Raw genomic sequence first — 21,946 nt, forward strand, 5'->3', positions numbered from 1 at the left:
CCATTTGCTATGGCAGAGAAGGAATCTTCTGCTCTTCAAAAGGTTCAGTCTCCAAAGAAACTTTTCCAAGTTATTCATGAAATGCGGTACAAGCCTACCAGATGGAAGACTATACGTGGACTGTAGAGTGTATTCACACCTGCCTTTCGGTCAACTTGTTACACCTCACTCATTCACTTCACTTATTTGAAATACTCTTCATTTCCAACACAGATTATTTGTACTCAAACTGATTATGAACTATTCTGGAAAATATACTGTTTGACACTAATTTAACCCTTCACTCAGTTTTCTGATACTGTTTTGGGGACTTTAACACGGAGCTGTCTGAATTTGGTTCAACTCACTGACAACTCTCCTTTGGTGCTGCTTCCTTTCTTGAACATTCAGCCCTCCTTCACTGTATGCTCTAAAACAAAGAAGTAATCCTTGATTTATGACTGTAATTGAGCTAGAAATTATGGTCATAAGTCACAGCAGTTGTTAAGTGGATCACCACATGACTACATCCAATTTTATGCCCTTTTATGCTACAGTCATAAAATGAACGCTATGGTCATTAAGCAAACGGGATGGTCATTTAAGAATTCCATTTTATCCAATGGGTATTTTTTCTGGAAACTGGAAGTGAAAATACAAATCAACCAAAAAAAAAAACCCCCACCCAAAATCATTATCCTGTGACTGCGGGACCCTGCAAACTGCCATAAATGCACACCAGTTATCAAATGCCCACAATGTGATCGTGTGACTAAGGGAGAGAGGTGCAGCCATTCAAACTCTGGAACCAGGTTGTTAGTACCTTTGGGGGAAGGTGTATCACAACTCTGAATGGTCACTAAGCAACCAGTCATTAAGCAAGGGCTATCTGTAAGCAAGTCTGAAAAGACAGATGCTATATGAGATTCAAGCTGGTCAAATCTGAATAATACACGCATCCTGCACTTCATTGTTTAAGAAGTCTGAGTGGGAGTTTAAGGTGCAGGTGGTTATTCTTAATGATTCATACAAAAGGAGGAGCGGGAGGAAGTCCTGTTTCCTTTCTCCCCTCTTTTGCTAAATCTATGTATGTGACTGTCTATAAAAAGGAAAAACAATTTTAAAGAAGTATTTGCTACTGCCCTTGTAAGTTTTATTACTACAAAGTTGCTGCAGGCAGGAGGTGGGGAGCCGTTCAAAGATGAACGTTCAAAGGAAACGCTGTGATTAAAAGTGGAAGTCAGCCAGTTGGCAATATGCAGAGCATTCATTTCTATTACCATTGATCTGTTCCCTCTTTAATAACGAAAATCAATTTTTAAGAAAAGTAAAATTCCAAGTGGCAAGTTGCATTTTGCTTTTCAAAGAAGATAAAATTGCTTGTTAGTCCAATGCAGTTTCAGAGTTAAAATGGGAGAAAAGTTTATCACAATAAAAGAAGTGTTAAATTTTCCATCTGAAAACTAAACTCCAAAAACTTCAGCTATACTTTATGCTAAGTGAAGGTCATTTAGAAAGCACATTTCAGGTTTCAGGGGTCAACTCACAATTTTGGTCATTTCCTGTAAACTCTAAAATACCACTTTCCCCCACAGTAACTTTCTTAAGCCTTATGGTACATTAGACAAGCCCTTTCCCCAGTGATACCCTAATGAAGTATTAGCATGTCTAATCCAGAGTAATCTCTGCTCCTGTAATCTTGAAGATGCCACATAAGGACTGGGGAGGTGAACAAAATATTTCATATTGAGCCATTAAAAACCATAGTCAGTTTCATCATCTCAGCGTATGTACTTTCTCCTCAAATCTGGAGCCCAAAAATTATTTAAAATTTGTTAGGAATCCTAGTGTGCAACAAAACTTTGTTTTATGCCAGAACTGGCCCAAAATATATCATGGCTTAGGCTACGAGAAAGAAGCCATCTGCACTCTGAATTCTGAATACAGAAAGCAGGGTGACAGTTGAATCCTACTTCAGTTCTAATCAACAACCTAAATAGACAGTCCGGGATACATAATTATCCTCCAAGAAAGAGAAATGGTTGGAAAGCTTAGAAAGAGAAGCCAAAAACTGCCCTACCGTTTCTCATCACCATTCTGCCTAAAAATAGAGTCAACTATGGCTTGTGCACATCCTTGATTGCTTCATTGGGGAGAAAATAAAAACTACAGCTAGCAGCTGCAAGAAACGCATGCTGCTTGCTTCCTTTTTGTCCCCTAAAGGAAGGAAGAATGTAAGTGTCTGACAATACTCATGAGGTGCCCTCATTTTTTAAAAAAAAAACCCATAATCTGCTTTACCTTTAAACTGAGAAAAAGCTTTGTTCACCATATCAGCAATCAAGTTTTGCACCTCAAGCCATTGCTTTTCCCAACTCACCTTTCTTGGAACTGCTTAGAAGGAATCAGACCAGCCCGCAGATTTGTGTCACCCACACGTTTGGCCTGCCACCATGTTGGGTCATCTTGGCTAACCACTTCCAAAATGTGCCTCCTCTGAAAAGGTAGTCCTGCCTCCTGACATGGGATAGCTTTATCCTCTTTTGGATTGTAGGAGAAAAGTGCTCTCATGAATACCTAACAGATGAAAGAAAGATCACCGTGACCATAATTACAGTTCCTATAATTTCATGCAGATGGGAGAAAAAGCTGCAGAAATGTATATGGATTGTTTTCCGAGCCCGTGGCATGGAGAGATTTAGGGATATGAAAGCAAATCCACAAATACAAAGATAACAAAATAATGATATTCGAAGTGGAGCAGAGTAAAAGAGATATATATGCAAATATGACTAAGATAAACTGTTCCTTCCCCTATCACCATCCCCATTCACAGATTTATGTAGACAGTTCAATAATTTCAGGTAGATCTGGAGAATAGCTTCATCCTCTCACCCTAATCCCCACCCTTTTATGCATTTTAGAAAGGCAAGATTTGAGGGGTGGCAGACTGAAAAAAAAATCCCACTACCTATAAAACCAATTAGCTAACAAATTTATTCCTAGGTTTATTCCAGGCCCATTCTTGAAAAAGGCAGAGGGGGGAATAAATGGCAGCTGATGTTCCACTGGTGCTTTTAAGCAGAAAGAAAAATTATATATGCTGCCACTGCCATTGACACTGTTTAAACTCTAAGAAGAAAGTGGGGAGGGGTAAAGAGGAAGGAAAACAGTTACTGCCATCATCGTTATCACCTCCTCACAATACTTCAACTCCTCCCAGAAGTCATTTGAATTGCCTCAGCTTCCCACTCAACCATTTTGTGTCCTTTCCACTGCATTTTTCAAATCTACACTGGAAGGGAAAAATTAGTTTCAAACCAGTTAAACTGTCATGGTACCTTCATACAAAATCCAGTTCTAATTTAATCCAGGATATTAAAACTGAATAATGGAGTAAGAGAGTTGGAAAACTTCGGAGGCTTCTAGCCCAATCCACTGCTCAGGCAAATGGCTGTCCAATCTCTTCTTAAACCTCCAATGTTGGAGTACCTATAACTTCTGGAGACAACTATTTGAAACCAAATTGTTTAGAGTACTGTAAAATGCACCTCTATCTGGAAACACAAGAATTTCCCCCAGACAAAAGGCAGGTCTTAGTATGTTTAACAAGCTGGGAATATTGTTCAATTAAGTATGAACATGCAAATGATTCTTGATCAACCTTCAAGCATCTTTGACTAAACAATACTTTTTTTAAAAACTTAGCATCTTTAAAATCTGTGGAATTTTAAGATTTTATGTTGATTGTAATAAATAATCAGTGGTTTTGTAATTGTAAGATTTATGAATTTCCCAGAATTGTTTGGACGGCATGCTGGGAGTTGAAGTCCACAAATATTAAAATTGGCAAGTTTGAAAAACACTGAAGTAAAGGTTCAATGGTAGCTTACATCTGCCATTCCTAAAATGACCGCACCTACACCCAACGTATTTGACACCTCTCACAATTCCTTGCCAACTTGGACAAAAGCTATAGAAGCTAAGAAGTCTAAGAGTTGCAATTCTCATACACATGTGAAATACCAGGCTACCTAATCTCTTGAAACATGCTTAGTACTGGAACACACGTTTAGAAGAATATCTAGGTAATATTGTAATGTTTTCACATTTTAACAGATTCTCTTACTTTGCTATCCTTCAGGCGATCTTCTTCTTTGATGCCTGGAATAATTTTTAGTGTTATTGATCCCTGGGATTGAGCCTGCAAGAAAAATAACTCTTTATTGCTCTATTCATGAAATCACATTACATCTGCAAATAACACTGAGATCTACTTGTCTCTGGGTACAGAGGATTCTAGGCATTTACTGCACAAAGAGTGAGATCAAATCACTTAATAAATATTTAGTCCCATTGGCATTTATTCATTTATTTTTATTTATTTACTTTGATTTGTCAATCGCTTACAAGATAATAGGTACAAGTATATACATAGTTATGAATACATGAAATGGGTACATATAAGAAAAATAAAAGAAACAATAGGACGGGGATGGTAGACATGTTGGTGCGCTTATGCACGCCCCCTACAGACCTCTTAGGAAAGGGGTGAGGTCAATAGTAGACAGTCTAAGGTTAAAGTTTTGGGGGTTTGGAGAACAAACCACAGAGTCAGGTAGAGTATTCCAAACATTGACCACTCTGTTGCTGAAGTCATATTTTCTGCAGTCAAGTTTGGTGTGGCTAACCTTGAGTTTTATTTACTGTGTGCTCTTGTATTGTTATGATTGAAGCTGAAGTATTCATTTGCAGGTAGGTCATTGCAATGTATGATTTTATATACCATGCTTAGATCGGACCAAAGACGGTGTAATTCAAGATTTTCTAGATTTAGAATTTCAAGTCTGGTGGCATAAGGTATTCTGCAACAAGTAGAGGAGTGGAGAACTCTTCTTGTGAAATATTTCTGGACTTACTCAACTGTGCTAATATCAGATACCTAATGTGGGTTCCAGACTGGTGAGCTGTATTCGAGTATTGGGCTAGCAAATGTTTTGTATGCTCTAGTTAGTAGTGTGATATTACCAGAGAAAAAGCTACGTAAGATTAGGTTAACAACTCTTAATGCCTTTTTGGCTATGTAACTGGCTCTAGCACTTAGATCATTAGAGATGAGTATTCCAAGATCCTTTACAGAGTTTGGATCATCAACAAGGTCTTGACTATTCAGCTTGTATTTTATTTTCTGATTTTTTTTGCCAATATGTAAGACAGAGCATTTATTTGCTGAGATTTGAAGTTGCCATTTGTTTGACCATTCTGATACATAGTCAAAATCTTTTTGGAGGGTAGCAGGATTGTCTGTGGTATTGAACAGCTTTACATCATCAGCGAAGAGAATGCAGTTGCTCTTGGTATGATCACAGAGGTCATTTATGTAGAGTATGAAGAGACTTGGTCCTAGAACACTGCCTTGGGGGATACCACTATTGACAGGTACAGAATTTGATAGGACATTCCCAATTTTGACTATTTGTTGTCTGTTTGACAGGAATGCTTCTATCCACTTATGCAGTTGTCCAGAGATACCATAAGATTTTAATTTTAGGAGTAGTTTGTCATGTACCACTGAATCAAAGGCTTTACAGAAGTCTATGTAGATTGCGTCTGTTGTTTTGCCCTGATCGAACTGTGTAGTCCATATGTTTTTGCATTGGTTTTCCAAAATAGTTTTTGTTTTCCAGCCCTATCTGGAAATGCTGGGGACTACATTTATTATACATATGCAAAATAACTGACTCAGCCCCAGAAAATCTAATATACTAGTTGGATACCCGTGATTCGCTATGAAACTATGTAGTTGGACTTGGTTTTGGGGGAGGAAATTAAGAAGAAAAAAATTCTACCTTTGCCTACCAGCATCCATCAGTATTCATCTGGCTAGCATTCTGTCAGTGTGTGAGAGAGCTGAGGGCTGTTTGGAAATTGAAACAGTATTTGCTGTGTGAGCAAGGAGACAGCAAGGAGCCTGGGCATGGCTTAGCTCAACTGTTCTGTACTAAAGCTTCTTGTTGCTGTGAAATTAAAACTGAAACTGAAACTTCTCTCCTCTGCTTGTGTTTTGCAGGTGAGGAGGAGTAGAACTCCTTAGCATCAGAGCATGGTAATTTCAAAAAATCCTTTCTTAGTGAACACCTAGAAGCCAAGAGGAACATATGTGCCAAATTTCAAATTTATAGGCTTTCCGGTTCTGGAGATTTTGTGATGATATGTGAGTGGTATTTCATTTATATATATATATAGATTTGGATTTCAAAAACTCATTTGGCTTTTACAGTGATTAGAACAAACCGGAGTTAGTTAGAAACATTCCTCTAGATCAGGGCTGTAAAACTCGCGACTCATGCGCCAGATGCATCACGCACTGGCCACACCCACACCCAGTTTAATGAAGGGGGAAACTCATGATACGTCACATAACGATGCGTGTTTGACACCCCTGCTCTAGATAAATGTCTTTTCTAAGCAGCAAAAAACTTATACAAAACAAACCGATTTCTCTCAGTTGCTGCTTACAGACATTCAAATGGAATGATAAAAATAAATCAAAGTTCTATATTCAACACAGTTAGTTCAACTTTGAGTAATTAAGAGGTATATTAGGCCAGACAACTCTACTCAGTTCTGAAGGTGTTAAAATGAAACTCTAAATGTTCTTAGAAAAAAGAAATTTACTAATTTATTTTCTTAGAGTAACTATTCATACTTCACTCTTAGTCTGGAAAGGTTCTGGGAGGTCAGTAAGACACCATCCCTGCCCTGATATTTTTAATCTAAAATGCAAGGGACTAATGGAAGTTGTATAGAGAGGAGAAAAATGGGTTTTGTCTTAAGTTTTTACCAGTTTGAGGAGACAATTTTAAAAACTAATCTTTACCAATTAGGTAACATAATCTGATTTGGTTTTGAATTATTTTCTGCTCTTAAAGTATACCACAGTGAACATTATGAATACATTTGGGTCTTTTCATTTTTTGTCTTCCTCTTCCTAACATGAATCTTAAGCACTGGCAATTTGTCTCTACAATTTGTAGCCTGCAATTCTCTTCTTTTCATAAAACTGAGCTTTGCATATATTTTACACATATAAAAGGTCTGAGATTCAATACCCAGCATACCTATGCGGGACTGGTAAAGATTCTTTTCTTGGAGAGGAAAAAAACCTGCAATCAAGTCAATGTATGGCAACAGCTTCCTACATAATTCTGCATTATGTAAACTTATAGTCTGCAGAAAACAGAAACTGAAAAATCTTACTTGTATAAAATCGCACATCCTCTATGGTTACCTGGAAGAAGTCAAATCGAATGCCCTGGGGCTCATCTCTGAATAAACGCATTTATGATTATACTGAATTGCACATTTTCAGCACACACAGTCTGCTGATGCACTAGGGCAGGGGTGTCAAACTCAATTTCATTGAAGGCTGCATCAGGATTGTGTTTGACCTCGAGGGGCCAGGGTGGCCGTGGCCAGGGTGGGTGTGGACAGCATGATATCACTTATGTTAGGGGGGCCCTGTGGTGGCCTGAGTGCTCTGCCAGTGAAAATGGACTCTTGAGCTCAGTTTTCAGCTGCAACGGTCTCCTTCAATCCTCTGCCAGTGAAAACGGAGCTTGTTGGGGTCTGCATGGCCCTCATGAACTCTGTTTTCAGTTGGGACAGCCCTCCTGCAACCCTCTGCCAACAAAAAATGGAGCTTGAGAGGGCCACGCACAGCCCTTCCAAGCTCTATTTTTTCTGGCAGAGGCACCACAAGTCGGTCCTTCACTGTTTCCAGGGTGGCACTGCGGACTAGATCTAAGTTTCCAGATTCGGCCCGCAGGCCTCAAGTTTGACATCCCCACACTAGGATAAACAACATGATCAACCATCAGAAGATGATCAAGTATGCCCTTGGTCAAGCAAAGATATTAACTGGGACATTGTTTATTTATTAGATTTTTACAATTAACTCAAAGCAGTGTATAAACTTCATGTTACTGCTTCCTATTTTCCCCACAATAACCCTGTGAAGTAGTTTGGGCTGAGAGCAAGCGATTGGCAGTCACCCAGACAATTTTCATGCGTAAGGGATGACTAGACTCTTCCAGTTTCTAACCCAGCACTTAGCCACTAGACCAAAGTGAACTTAGTCTGCCATTATTTTCTCACTTGAAGGACAAAATAAGGAGCTATTTTTCCAATTTGGTTGGAAACAGACTAAATCCCAGAGAAACCTAAATTAGAGGTCAGCTTTTTTAGGAATCACCCTGCATGTAAACTGCAGGAAAAGTGTACATGATTTCTATGAACCTTCTTTTCCATGGGTGGGCTTCATGGCCGATTAGAAAATTCAGTTTTTAGTCCAAAACACTGTGTTGAATTTTCTCACCTAAGTACTGAAATACCGTGTTCATAAGGCTTGCGCATCCTCTTCTTAACCCATTAATTTCTCATGTCTTGGGAAGACAGCCTTTATTTTGTCTTAATGATATTAACAATCTGACAGAGCAATCATAGAGGGACAGCAAGGGTTTCCCCCCCCCAATCATAAGTCTGCAAATATGCAAATTAATCCCATGGGATTTGCATTATTTATCCATGTTTTATAACTACACCATTCAGAACATTAGCAAATAGTCACTTTTCCCTTGTTCTCTTTTGCTGGGGCATGTTGGAAGAAATGACTACTTATTCAAAGAATCATATCTGCCCTCTCTACTGCAAATCCTGCATCAAATAGAAGGTGGGAGTTTGTGCCATCCAAAGTGCCATTCAGCTATGGCTGAGCACAACATGTTTAAATAAGCTGCATTTGTACAATACATATGCAAATTTCAGTTAATCTTGCTTAGTTTTGAGGAAAGGGCTGGCTTAGCATATGGTATAAATTACTGTACACCCTTTGGATTAGTTTATAATTCAATACATCAAGGTACTGCATAAAATATTGTGCAAGCCCAGGCAATCTATATCATCATCATCACCACTATTACTACAGCATTATTATTATTATCATTATATACACAAAAAACAACAGCGTACACAGCAAACAAGATAACTATGCTGGATTTCATATCACAAAGCACTAGCTGAACACTTCCCAAGCGTTTAGGACTGCTTGATGTATCGGCGGATTATGTGAGCAGATCCCAGTAAGATGGCCTTCTGCAGCTGACTTAATATATTATTATTATATTAATATTATTACTATCTCTTTTATTCATTAAACATGAAACTCAGTCAACTGAACATTTAAAAATGTATCATAAATATTATTGACTGGCTCTGGTGGTTGATACAGGTTGCTGCCAGCATCCTAGGTATCAACCAAGTATTTTCTTAAGATGTATATGTTCTGAGTAGCACCGTTTTCTGCAATTCTGCTGCTGTTATTGCAGGAAGCTGCAATTTCTTCATGTATTTTATAAAATTCTCGGACATGGTGCCAAGTCCCCCAATGACAATGGGTATCACTGTTACATGTTTAATCCATAATTGCGTAGTTTCAAAGACCAGGTTGCGATATTTTGAGATTTCCCCCCCATTATTATTATTATTGGTTAATCTTTAGTGAGATTCTAAAATTATGGGGCTGGTTGGTAGCTCAACAGCTCGAGTCCTAACCAAGGACCTAGGAACTGTTAAGGTAGCATCGGAGGATATAAGCTGTTCCAGGTAGGGTGGGTTTTTGTAGAATCAGGGTATTCAAGTCTGAATAATAATAATAATAACAATAACAATAATAATAAATATTTGCACAATCAGCCAGATGTTCAGACTGGATTTGATATTTTTTGTCTACCTAAAAAGGACCTGGGATATACAGATGGAGATGTTTTATGATGTTACATATCGTCGCAGGATGTAAGATCTTGTGTGTAAATGTTGCCTTTTGCAATTGATTGATGGTAAATGTGTCAATGACGATGGTATTCAACTGGTGCTCAAGTTGTTTTTACAATTGCAATGAAGGCGCTTATTACCATTGGCACTACCTTTGCTTTCTAATTAGATTTTTATCTTACCTTTTTTATATATGCCAATGAACGTAAGAATATAGGTAGTCTTTGATTTACAGTTCCTTGACTTAGGCTTGGTAACCATTTGAAGTTATGACAGATACTAACTAAAAAGTGTACTTATGACTCGGATTTGAAGTTCTAGTGCCTCCCGCTCCCACCCCCTGCCCCTGCAGTCACATTTTGGGCAATTGGCAATTGGTCACATTTACAGTGGTTTGCAGCATCCCACAGTCATGCGATTATAATGTACAACTGTTTGGCTGAAAACCAGCATTTATTTCTAATTTCCAGTAAAAAAAAAAGTCCATTGCAGACAATGGGTTTGCTTCATGACCATGGATTTGCTTAATGACTATGGTGATTTGCTTAACAAACACTGCAAAAAAATGTCATAAAATCAACTTGGTCACAGGATGACCTGTAACCAATATGATTTGGGACCATAAACCTATGCTCAATTATGGTCATAAGTCATAGTACGCCTGCCTCCTATGTTTCCCACAACAATCACCTTGTGAGGTGAGCTGAGAGAGTGACTGCCCCAAAGTCACTCTGCTGGCTTTCATGGCTAATGTGAGAGATTAGAACTCAGAATCTCCAATTATAGTTCCTTTTTTAATGGGTTGCTTTTAATTGTACATTCTGTGCTGGCTCGTATGTTGAGCAGGATATATATACAATGAATTAATACTTTAAGTATTAAAATGGATAACAGAATAATAAGGTTGAACATATTGCATAAACTGAATTTCAGACTAGCGTCATTCTAATTTGTCTATTCTAAAAGGAAATAACACCATTCACACACTGCTTTTCTCCTGTTTGGCTATAAAAAAAAAAAATCCAAATGCAGGGAGAAGTTTGCACACACAACATTGCAATGTTAAACAGACACTTTCACAGTCAGCAAAAGATGGCTTCTTTGCAGTCCCAAAATTCTCAACAACAAAGCTTAAAACATTTTCCAGTGATTGCATAGTAAATTTTGACAGATCTGGATTCCTCTGTTATATAAGCTTCTACAGTCAAGGCAGAAGGATGGGGACAGCACCTTTTCTTCCTACAAAGACCCCCTTTGAATCACTGGTATTCATTACCTACAATGTTTGTCACATTTGGACAATCTGGATTTCTAGTTTCCAAGTGAAGTTTTTTAAAAAAAGTGAAGGACGCTTTTCCTTCTAGCTCATTTTTACTATTTAGTAATAATAAATACAACAACATAGACTGAGGGCATGCCACGTATTACAGGTAGTCCTAAAATTACAACCATTCTTTAGTGACTGTTCAAAGTTATATCAGCACTGAAAAAAGTGACCTACAGCCAGTGCTTGCACTTACGATGGCCGCAGCATCCCAATGGTCACATGATTCAGGCGCTTGGCATCCAGGATGTAGTTGCAGTGTCACATGATGGGGGTCACATGATTGCTGTTTACAGCTGTCCCAGATTTCCAATAAACGAAATCAATGGGTAAAGCCAGACTTACCTAAAACTGCATGAATCACTTAATAATGATAGTAATAAAGGCCGTGATATCAACTTACTTAAGAACTGCCTTGTTTAGAAATGAGAATTCCTCTCCCAACTGTGTTTGTAAGTTGAAGACTACCTGTACAGAGCCATAGGATTTTGTTCTGATCAATTACCAGTAGTGAATTACTTTTTCTTTAAGTGTGTAGTGCACTCTTATGCAGTTATAGTAAAATAGAAGCCTCCCTGAATTCAACTGATATTTACCCCAAGTATGTTCCATAGCAAGAATGGGAGATATATTAAAGTCACATTTTCTGCTTTTTTGTGGAGGAGAGGAAAAGTGAACATTAATTAGTTCAAGTTCTAGAACTAACACCTAATGAAGCTTCTACAATGTCAGAATCCAGAACTGTCAAGATTGACAATGTAATGAAAATATGCTAAGCTTTGACAAGGAGTTTAGCTTCAGTAAGGAATCCTGTGAATTACTATTCAATAATACCAGGGGAGCTACAGGTTTCCCATCCCTTTTCTCAGGAACATATATTAGCAGTGGGTACAGCTGGGTATCAAAGTGAGTTGGACAAAAGACGGAAGGGGTAAAACTACTCCTTTGCCATTCTCTTTTACATGATCCTTTCAATCTTCCCCCTCCCACTCCTTTTCTCTCTCCCACACAAATACATTCAGCTTTGCTAATGCAGCTGCCAATTTCTTTAAGGTGCTGTAAATTGCACCCCTCCTTAAATCCTTTTTAAAACATTCTCACAGAACATTCTCTTGTTCTAGTCCCCTTGAAAAAAACCTAAATCACAGGTATCTTTGAACTTATTCCCCAGACAGGAACAGTTAAATCCTACCGTATTTTTTTTTCTTTTTGTAGGGAGAACTGGGATGCAAACCCCAATCTACCACAAGTCTAGGGGTCACCAAAGAGGTTTCTACATCTGTATTGTCATCAAGTGACTTGTCTACATTTCTTTCAGTTCAACTCTGACCAACTTATTACATTAACCTAGGATTCTTTTAACATTAACAAATAAACAGATTAACAGTTTAAGTTTAAGCGCAGCTACATAAAATCAAGTGCAATACAATTTCCACAACCATTTTCCACAATATATTACTTTCCAGAAGCTATCTCAGGTCCTAGAATCCCTACCAACATAACCAAGACAATACCTGAGAATTTGGGGAATTATAATTACAACAAATGAAAGTGAAATCTTTTCCCCAAAACTAAAATGTAACAGTGCACTTATGTATGCGTCTCCTCCGAAATACTATAAACCCAAAGCTATCTATTGGGCCTATTACTAAAACGGGATTTTAAGAATTTTGAAGTTGATTTCTGCTTCTGAATCTAATGTATGCATGAAAAAGTGTTTTGTGTCCTCAGTTCTACACTGTCCCTTGCATCGTAATAGTTTTTATTTGGAAAACAGAACAAAATATTTGTAAGAATACATATTTTGTACCAGCATATTAAAATGTGTACATTGCTGCAAAAGGCATATAAACATCAAAGAATCTTCATGTAGATACCCCACCCCCCAAATAAACAGATTTCTACATAAGCAGGACAGAATGAGCAGACAAATAAGCATATATAAAATAGGCAAGAACTGAAAATAATCAGCTTATTACAGCTTTACTCCCACATAAGTAGGAGAAACACGCTCTAGGACTGTAGCCTTATAAAATGCCCAAACCATTGTTTTTAACAAATATTATTTTAAAATATATTGAAACTCAATTCTAGTTATTAAAAAAGTAAGCTTGTACTCTCTTGGCCGTGTCCTTAAATCCAGGCTTAAAACTGAATGTCAAATTCTTAATGGTAACCAGCAAAACATTTTCACAGCTAAGATGAAAAAATGGCCAATTGTATTCATTCCTGAATGTTCAGAAATGACACAGAGGCGCTGAGTTTCCTCAAGCCTATAGCAATTATTAACCCTAATCCTGCCAGTATATAATTCAGTATACTTGGCATGAAAGAAGGCAGGCATACTTTTGGGTCCACTGAAAGAAACTGTTCCCCTCCACCATCTTGAATGGATTTGATTTTATTCTGAAATGAAAAATTTAGGCACTCACCAATAATTGCATTAGGTTGGAGAAAGGTGGGGAGGAGACAGGAATCAAATACTTGTTTGCAGGTTTTACTCAGAAGAATTTTATTGACTGAAGAGACCCTACTACACATAGTTGCTTTATGCTGAGTTGCTCTTAGTCCATATAGTTATGTTGATTTTTTTTATCTTGCCCAGTATTAAATACTCTGACTCCATGAATCCATTCGTATAGTACTTAATCAGATCAGTTATATACTTATCAGCTATATTAATAGTATATTAATACTATAACTGTCTGGTTTGGTTCTACAACCCAACAAGACAGACACAGACTCCAGAGAATAATTAGGAATGCAGAAAAAAAAAATTCTACCAACCTGCCTTCCATTCAGGATCTATATACTGCACAAGTCAAAAAGAGGGCTGTGAAAATATTTACAGACCCCTCAGATCCCAACCATAAACTGTTTCAACTCCTACCCTCAAAACAAAGATACAGAGCACTGCATACCAGAACAACTAGACACAAGGATAGTTTTTCCTGGAACGCCATCATTCTGCTAAACAAATAATTCCCTCAATACTGTTCAACTATTTACAAAGTCTGCACTACTATTACTATTAATCTTCTCATCACTCCTTATCATCCATCCCCTCCCACTTATCACTGTATGACTGTAACCTTGTTGCTTGTATCCTAACGATTTATACTGACTGTTTCCTAGCATGATTTTATTGCTTGTTGTACCCTATGACTGTTATTAAGTGTTGTACCTTATGATTCTTGATGAATGTATCTTTTCTTTTAGGTACACTGAGAGCATATGCACCAAGACAAATTCCTCATGTGTCCAATCACATTTGGCTAATAAAGAATTCTATTCTATTCTATTCTAAGATGGTTATTACCTTGGTTATTTCTAAAATGATTATTATCTTGGTTATTTTTAACTATGGTTATGTGGGGAGGGTTGTATCCATGGGGTTTAGCAAGTTGTTCAAACAACTGTAAATCTGTTTGATTAATTTATTATCAGCTTATTGAGTGAAATAAGGAAATTGATTGATACCATAACCCAATAAATAGTGTTTGGGCAAACATATTTACTACGCTTTCTGAATCCTTTTTAATGAGAATCCTAGAGATTTCAAGCCCATTAAATGGAGGTGCCAAGAGCTAAACTTGAAATTCTTGGCTAGCAAGTTCTCTGTTCCTCCATCAAATTAACGAGCTTCCATTAATTCTTCCAAGAAATTGCAACACAATACAGTCCCAGCACAGACGCCCACACTTAATTGTAGAACACATTGGCTCAAGGAAAAACACTCCTTCATGACCCTCTTTAAAACATCCTGCTTTTCATTGTGATGACAATGGAGGAATCAATGATATTTGTTGTTTTTTCCCCCTTATTTCCGTTAAAAAAAGAAAGGAAAGCAATGCTGATGATTCAGGTGCTCTTAGTGACTCTATATTTTTGCCCACCCACTACTGCAATGTTTGCTTAATTTGGAAGAGACCTTGAGAATGTCATTGGCAACTGCAATAGCTACGTGTATCTTATTTTGAGCCCCTTACTGTGTAGGAGTCACCAAGCATGTCATTTCCTCTTTGGCATGGAAGAGGTATGGTTTGTGACTCCATAATTAAAGCAGGGAGAAAGTAAACAGATACCAACATTGCTAGGATGACTGGAGAGTATATTTCCAGTTATAAGACTCTTTTGGAAAATACAAAACTCATTTATGGAAAGTCAATGGCTATTTGGCATTTGCTTTCTTACTAATCTGTTGGTGGATTAACCCATAATCAACTGAGTTCAGTTTGGAGGAATACTAGAAGTTGTCATGTATTGTGAATATGCCATATGTGAATATGCCATATCAATAGTCTTCCTTTAGAAATACACTGCCCAAATAATCATGTCATATTCTTACTTAATTGATAGTTCAATTAATTCAACTACTGGTATTTCTCAACTATGTGGAGAAATAGTTTTACTTATCAGAATCTATTAAAACATAAGACCCAAGGAATCAAAAAATATTTATTTTCAGGCAAGTTGGTATGCAACTGCAGTCTTAAGCAAGCTGCCATTACCAATTTGCCCATGATAAACTATAGTTTATATTTTTTGAGTCCATTTGACTCACTGAAACATAATCTAACCATAATATCCCAATTTTTGCCCAAGGTACTAACTAAGATGCAGTTGGCAATTTATGGTTGAGCGTTCTTGTGAACAATACTTATGTGTGAAAAAGGCAAAACAAACCAGAATCTGGCTAATTTCTTCCGGTCGTTTGTGAAGTACAGCAATTCCATTAACTTCCCGCAATTCATCTCCAACATGGACAAGACCTAGGAAGGAAACAAGAAAAAATATGATGTCAACCATCCATTCTAGATAGCAAAAGCTCCATATATGGCATTTAGCAAATCTGATGGCTCACAATAGAGAAGCAAGTCCCATCTCAAGTAAGAAAATGTCACCAAAAACTTATTTCCAAACCTGGGACCAGAAGAAACAAAAATTAATCCTACTCATCTGTGACGCTCACCAAATGATCTTAAAACAGTCATTCTCTCATGTTTGCATGTTGTTCTAAGGAGAAAAGTGCTTGGTGAAGAGATAGGATGGTCTTAAGCAGAAGCCAGTAACCATGTATGTCTCCAGTTCTGACAGTTCCAGGAACCCTAGGATTAAGCCACCAGAAATTGGCAGCAACATGGAGATTTGTAGACACAATATCTCCCAACTTTATCCTGTTTTGTCAGTAACTACATGCATTGAGACCACAGCAGAATTTCATGTATATTTTTGTTTGTATGTTTTCAAATCTGAACTAAAAATTTTAAAATACAGTTTGCCACCTAGCAACTCTGCAGTCCCCAAAACCAACTTAAAAAAAACAATCCCGTCTTGCTTTAGAAGGAAGCTGGGATGCAGATTATAAAATCATAATAGAAGAGATTCCTTGTTCCTAATTACTAATCCCTAATTAGTGAGTCGGCTTCTCCATTGCACAATGTAAAAAGAAAATACGTCTTGGTTTCCTATCCCTGGACTACATCCCCTATAACTTAGCCTTCCTGGCTGAGCTTGACGTGTGGCAGAGTCCAAGAGCATCTGTGGAACCACAGCTTCTACAACTTTGATGTAATTATGAAAGATGAATCATTTCTCACTACTCCATCTTCTTTTTTTTAATCTAGCACAGATTTAGTTAAAATATTAATATGTCTCTTATAGTTCAAAGGAAGTTTGCGTCCCCCTTCATCAAAAATTGAAAATGCCTTACTGTATGTACTCAGCCCTTAGCTAAATTTTCAAATAATTTAGTCAATAATACTCATTATCTCTCTCACCTTTCACTAGAGCTTTGTTTTATAAAGCATGGAAGGTAGTGCACTGGTAACCCTCAAAGAAATATCATTTTGAATAATCTTTGTTGGAAACCCACACAATTCTGGATACTCCTGTGGCAATAATCCATAAGGAAGGAATCACAGGAACTTTCAGAATTAGGTTCTTTATAACCTACAACTTCACCTTGAATTCTGCAGGCTGCCAAAACATACATCCTTTCTGTGCTTGGATCCAAGTATATTTGTTAGAAGTTAATTTGTTGGCAAATCAATTTGGATATAATTCAGGAACAGGAAAACATAAACAAAGGTGTTATTCTTCCAATGCAAAAATGTCCAAAATTTCCAGCATTAGTGCTATCACCTGCCTGACTTTGCAGAAGAGAATCAAAACCTCAGGTGTTTTTCAGGAAAAATAAAAATCCTAAACTGACTCAGAGAAAGCTTCTCCTCTCTCATGTGAAATTAAAAAAAAAAGGAATTTTGCAACTTAGGGAAACATACCACTGCGATCAGCTGCCCCTCCCCTCATGATGCGGGCAACAATCACAGCCCCTGTGTGCTCATCCCGCCTGATTGTTGCACCCTAAAGAAGAAACAAAAGATTCATCAGTGCACAGCTCTAGCCTGGCACATCAGAATAGGCTTGGTCAATTAAGCCTAGAAGAAAAACCTCCGTGTATATATATATATATAGTGGTCAAATACAAGCTGGAGGGGAACCTAGAGCAAGATATGAAAACAACAGACTCCTCTCACTTTTATGATCCCCTTCAACAATTAATATTCGTTATGACATTGCCTCTGGAAAGTCTATGTAGTTGTCATGGTTAATAGTTATGGCTAGTTCTATCCCCTGTGAATTTAACCAGGTCCGCTTTAATACAACCTAAACCAAGATTAATAGAAGTGAATTCTATTAATTATAAGATGCATGAAGAAATGTTTTCTTTGATTTGTCCTGCTGTATCTGCTGCAATTGTAGCTGATCCCCGAATACTTCTTGTTAATAACAGCATTGTTTATTAATAAAATATTACACTTTTTCAGGATAAAAGTAGTCCTCACAAGGTTAATTATATCTTTTTTTAAGAATAATATTGTAACAGTATTCAATACACCATTCATTGAAATAGAATAAATAAAATAGCAGCAGCAGATCAAAGCACTGTACTTTAAAATGAACCAGTGCAAGCTGCAATATGTAATTCTAGAAACCCATAAAGAGAGGGTGGAAAATCATTCCTAAATCAGGACATTCCTAGAGATCCTGGTACTCCCTGATGATTCTGCTAGAGGTAGAATGAAATTCATTCCTTTCCTATTTTTATGCTACATATACGACTTACTTAATGATTGCACTGTTTTTGACGGTTCAAAGATACAACAGTGCTGGAAAACTAATCTTACAACCAGTCCTGATATTTATGACCATGGCAGCTTCCTCACATCACATGATTGAGATTTGAGCACTTCATAACTGGCAAGCATCTATGATCAATATAGCATCCTGTGTTCATATAATTGCCATTTTCATACTTCGTAGCCTAATCCCAACAAGCAGAGTCAATGGAGAAGCTGACAATAAAATCACACATAATGGTCACATCATGTCTCATTTAATGATGTTTAGCAACTCTGCTTAGCAACAGAGTTACCAGCCCCATCTGTGATTCTTAGGCAAGGACTACCTGTATGATCAATTCCTATATGCCTATCCTGTTCTTAAATATAAATGCAATTCATGCATTATTTACAGAGAAATTACTTTTATAGATTCTGAAACTGAGTTCACATCTCAACAATGACATATATAATTATGGGAACACCCATACAATTTAAAATAAATCAAGAACATGGCTTGCAAAATATGTATATGAGACACAGAAAATGTATATATTAATAGAAAAAATGTTCAAGAAAATGTGAATATATTCTTAGATTTAAAAAATAGGGAACATGTAGAAATGAGTTCAAATTAATTTAATATCGAAAACTAAGAAACTGATAGATTTTCTCTTTATTCACATATTAATGTTGGAACAAAACTCAGGGCTACATATGGTGAGTTTAAAGCTCAGACAGACAATTTATCAGATTTTATCAGATTAAGTTCCAAATACTTAAGGATTTTAAAATCTAATACATCTTTACTTACATCTATATATCAACAGAAAACCAAAACAACTGGTGCTAAGTAAGGGATCAACACGAATTGGATCACAATTCCCACAATGCCTTGTCATTGGCTGTGTTGGCTTGGGTTAGACATAGTGAGAATGAGAATCTACCAGCTTTGGATTCTATAACACTAGAATGAAATCACTCATGAACCTGATTGGCAGCCAGTTTAGAGCACAAGAGTCAAAATACTTCTTCACAGAACAACCATGTTTACACAACATACTAAATCAGATGGTGTTTGGCTTATTGTGCCATCCAAATATGAAAATATGGACAGTTTATGGGTAGGAGAGAAGCTGTTAATCATGCTGGAAATAGTCAACACTGCCAAGAAGATTCATCCCTACTGAATGATCTTTGTTTCTCCACTCCTTTTCTGTTTTTATCCTCTGGAATCATTTTTACATCTAAAAAATGTCCCGTATTTCATGCATACAGTAGTTATTTTAATCGCAATGGAATCACTAGGAGCTTTTTGTTCTTACCAGCATCAATCATACATACCAAGGGTTCTTTATTCTTTACTAGACGAACTATTTTCACTGATTCTTCATCAAAATCATCATCAATATTATCCAACAACGGGGGAAGAACAGGATCAAAATTCTTCTGGGCAACAGTATCATGCACAACAAGCATCGCCTTGGGACAAAGGGAGACAGGAAACAGAGAACAATAAAATAAAAGGGCAAGTGAAAAGAGAAACATATCAGAGTTTCCTTCAATCCCCCTGTGACTGTGGAGACATAGAAACAACACTGCTTCTCCAGTGTCTGTATTACAGACATTTGTGCTAGCCTCATTTCACCACCACGGTATAAATATCCAGGGTGCACAGGAAATTGTTATATTTTTCTGCTGCTTGCAGATACCAACCGTGTTACAAATATGTTACCAGGTTCTGCGCAGCAGCATTTAAAATCCATCAAACGTCCTGTGCCTTAAACTAGTTTTAATGTTTTCTTGTATTTATCTAATGATTTACCCCTGCCTATAGTTTTTTTTAACTTTTTTATATTTCCTAACTTTTTAAAAATGCATTTTTTATGTTTCTTAATTTTGTGAAATATTTGTTTTAATATTTTTAGGTGTTTAAAAATTATTGCTTGTATCCCACCTTCATTGTGTTGGTCTATAACCATAATAAAGATTTGATTCATTCATTCATTGGTTGGGTTTCACTTCTTATATCCAAACGAAACAATTATATTAGATTCAAAAGAAAAGCAACCATCCAGATGCTTTCTTTACAGTGAGCTCCATTTCATCACTGACCCCCTTCAAACTACTTCAACAGGCGTTCTCTAAATAACAGTCCCCAATCATCATAATCAACAGCCAACATGACTATCTTTATAGAAGATGAGGGGAACTACAGTCCAACAGTTTTGTAATAAATCTTTATGAGATAAACAGGTAAAAGCAGGTCGGTTTATTCTGGATCATTATGTCTCCAACTTTTCTGTTTGTCATCTGTATCCATGCAAGACAGTGAATAGGTTTTCACAATAAAACTGGGACTATTCAATTAAATCCAATTTGGCAACCTAATGCAATTTTTACAAATATGTAAAAAGCAGACCTATCAGCTTCAAAGCATTTCAGGCAAACTTGTCATCCAAGGCACTATTTTTAAGCTCTTATTTATTTGCAAAACCTAACTGTTACATAATGTATAACTAAGAAGGAAACTTCTACAGACTTTGATAATTATCTTGCCCCAAACACAAAACTTGGGAGATGGGAAACATTTCCAGACAATGGTTTGCTTCACTTGAAACATTCCTAATGTTTTCCCAGAAATTCTTCCATTTTTGTTTCCATTTGTTAATCAGATGATGGAATATTTATCTGATGCCTTTACAGTGAAAGGATATTTTTTTACTTGGTATTCACCTGATTCACCTGCTATTCCAAACATATTTAATTAAAACATTTGTCACAAATACCATAAATGATCAAGCTTCATAAGTTTATTTCAAATCCAAACATGAGAAATCCCTCCGTTTACCATCAAGGAAGTGTGCAGTCAAAATCAATGATTTAAACAAGTATCTTTAATGCTTCTTAGAAATAATATAATCCAGACCTCAGTTCTTCATAATATTGGTGCCAGACTGTTATTCCATTAAAACATAGATACTATGTTTTTTGTTTAGCAATTTAATATTTTGTACACTGTTTTTGGATTCAGGAATTTCTTAATAAAAATGGCCATTCTTTTTTCCAAGCCATTCTCTTGTCTCATTATTTTATCCAATAAAATTTGTTTAAAATTTGTTTTCCATCTGTCATTTATTCAATAACACTTTTTGGACATAACATAGAAGCAGACATTATTACTGACATTGTTGATACTGTGGCTATAATTTCTGACTCCATTTTTCAAAAGTATTGTGAAAACTGAATACCTTCAATATTTTCATTTTTATAAAATTTTATATTTTATAGGCTTGAATTTTTTCCTCTGAACTAATCTTAGACCCCAGTGTCCAATTTTTGCTTTACTATCCTTGCCAAAAATGTTATGCCTTCCAAAAACCAAAACAGATCTATTCCGCACAAAAAGGTGCTTATTCTTTATACTTAATTCCAAAGTCTTATTGTAGTTTCAATATTCCAAAATTACTTGGATCCTTATTCCATTTAGAACTTTCTAAGATCAAAGCCTTATTTGGCTGTTTATTTCAGATTAAAAAAAAATTCTTAGTTTTATAATTAACATTCCTTTTGTTCAGAATTGAAGATAAGCTAACTCAATTTTTCAATTTTTTTTAAATTTGTTGTTTGAAAAGTCTCTAAAAACTTTACAATGGTTAACAGACAATTTCTGAAAATGATTGGAAAA

The 21,946-nt window shown here is 36.6% G+C and overlaps 1 protein-coding gene across 2 annotated transcripts in view; it reads right to left on the reverse strand.

The window, feature by feature from the left end:
- MPP3 (MAGUK p55 scaffold protein 3) overlaps positions 1 to 21,946 on the reverse strand; it is an 89,162-nt gene that overhangs the window by 33,183 nt on the left and 34,033 nt on the right. For both annotated transcript variants that reach the window (XM_026710835.2, XM_087917363.1), the window contains 5 exons: positions 19,603 to 19,740; positions 17,419 to 17,500; positions 15,821 to 15,906; positions 4,109 to 4,183; positions 2,360 to 2,556 (listed from right to left, as the gene is read on the reverse strand). In XM_026710835.2, the coding sequence (XP_026566620.1) occupies positions 2,360 to 2,556; positions 4,109 to 4,183; positions 15,821 to 15,906; positions 17,419 to 17,500; positions 19,603 to 19,740 (578 nt within the window). The remainder of the gene's footprint in view (positions 1 to 2,359; positions 2,557 to 4,108; positions 4,184 to 15,820; positions 15,907 to 17,418; positions 17,501 to 19,602; positions 19,741 to 21,946) is intronic.

This window comes from Pseudonaja textilis, chromosome Z (assembly GCF_049901715.1).
Source record: "Pseudonaja textilis isolate UNSWEBS1 chromosome Z, rPseTex1.2, whole genome shotgun sequence".
Lineage (NCBI taxonomy): Eukaryota > Metazoa > Chordata > Lepidosauria > Squamata > Elapidae > Pseudonaja > Pseudonaja textilis.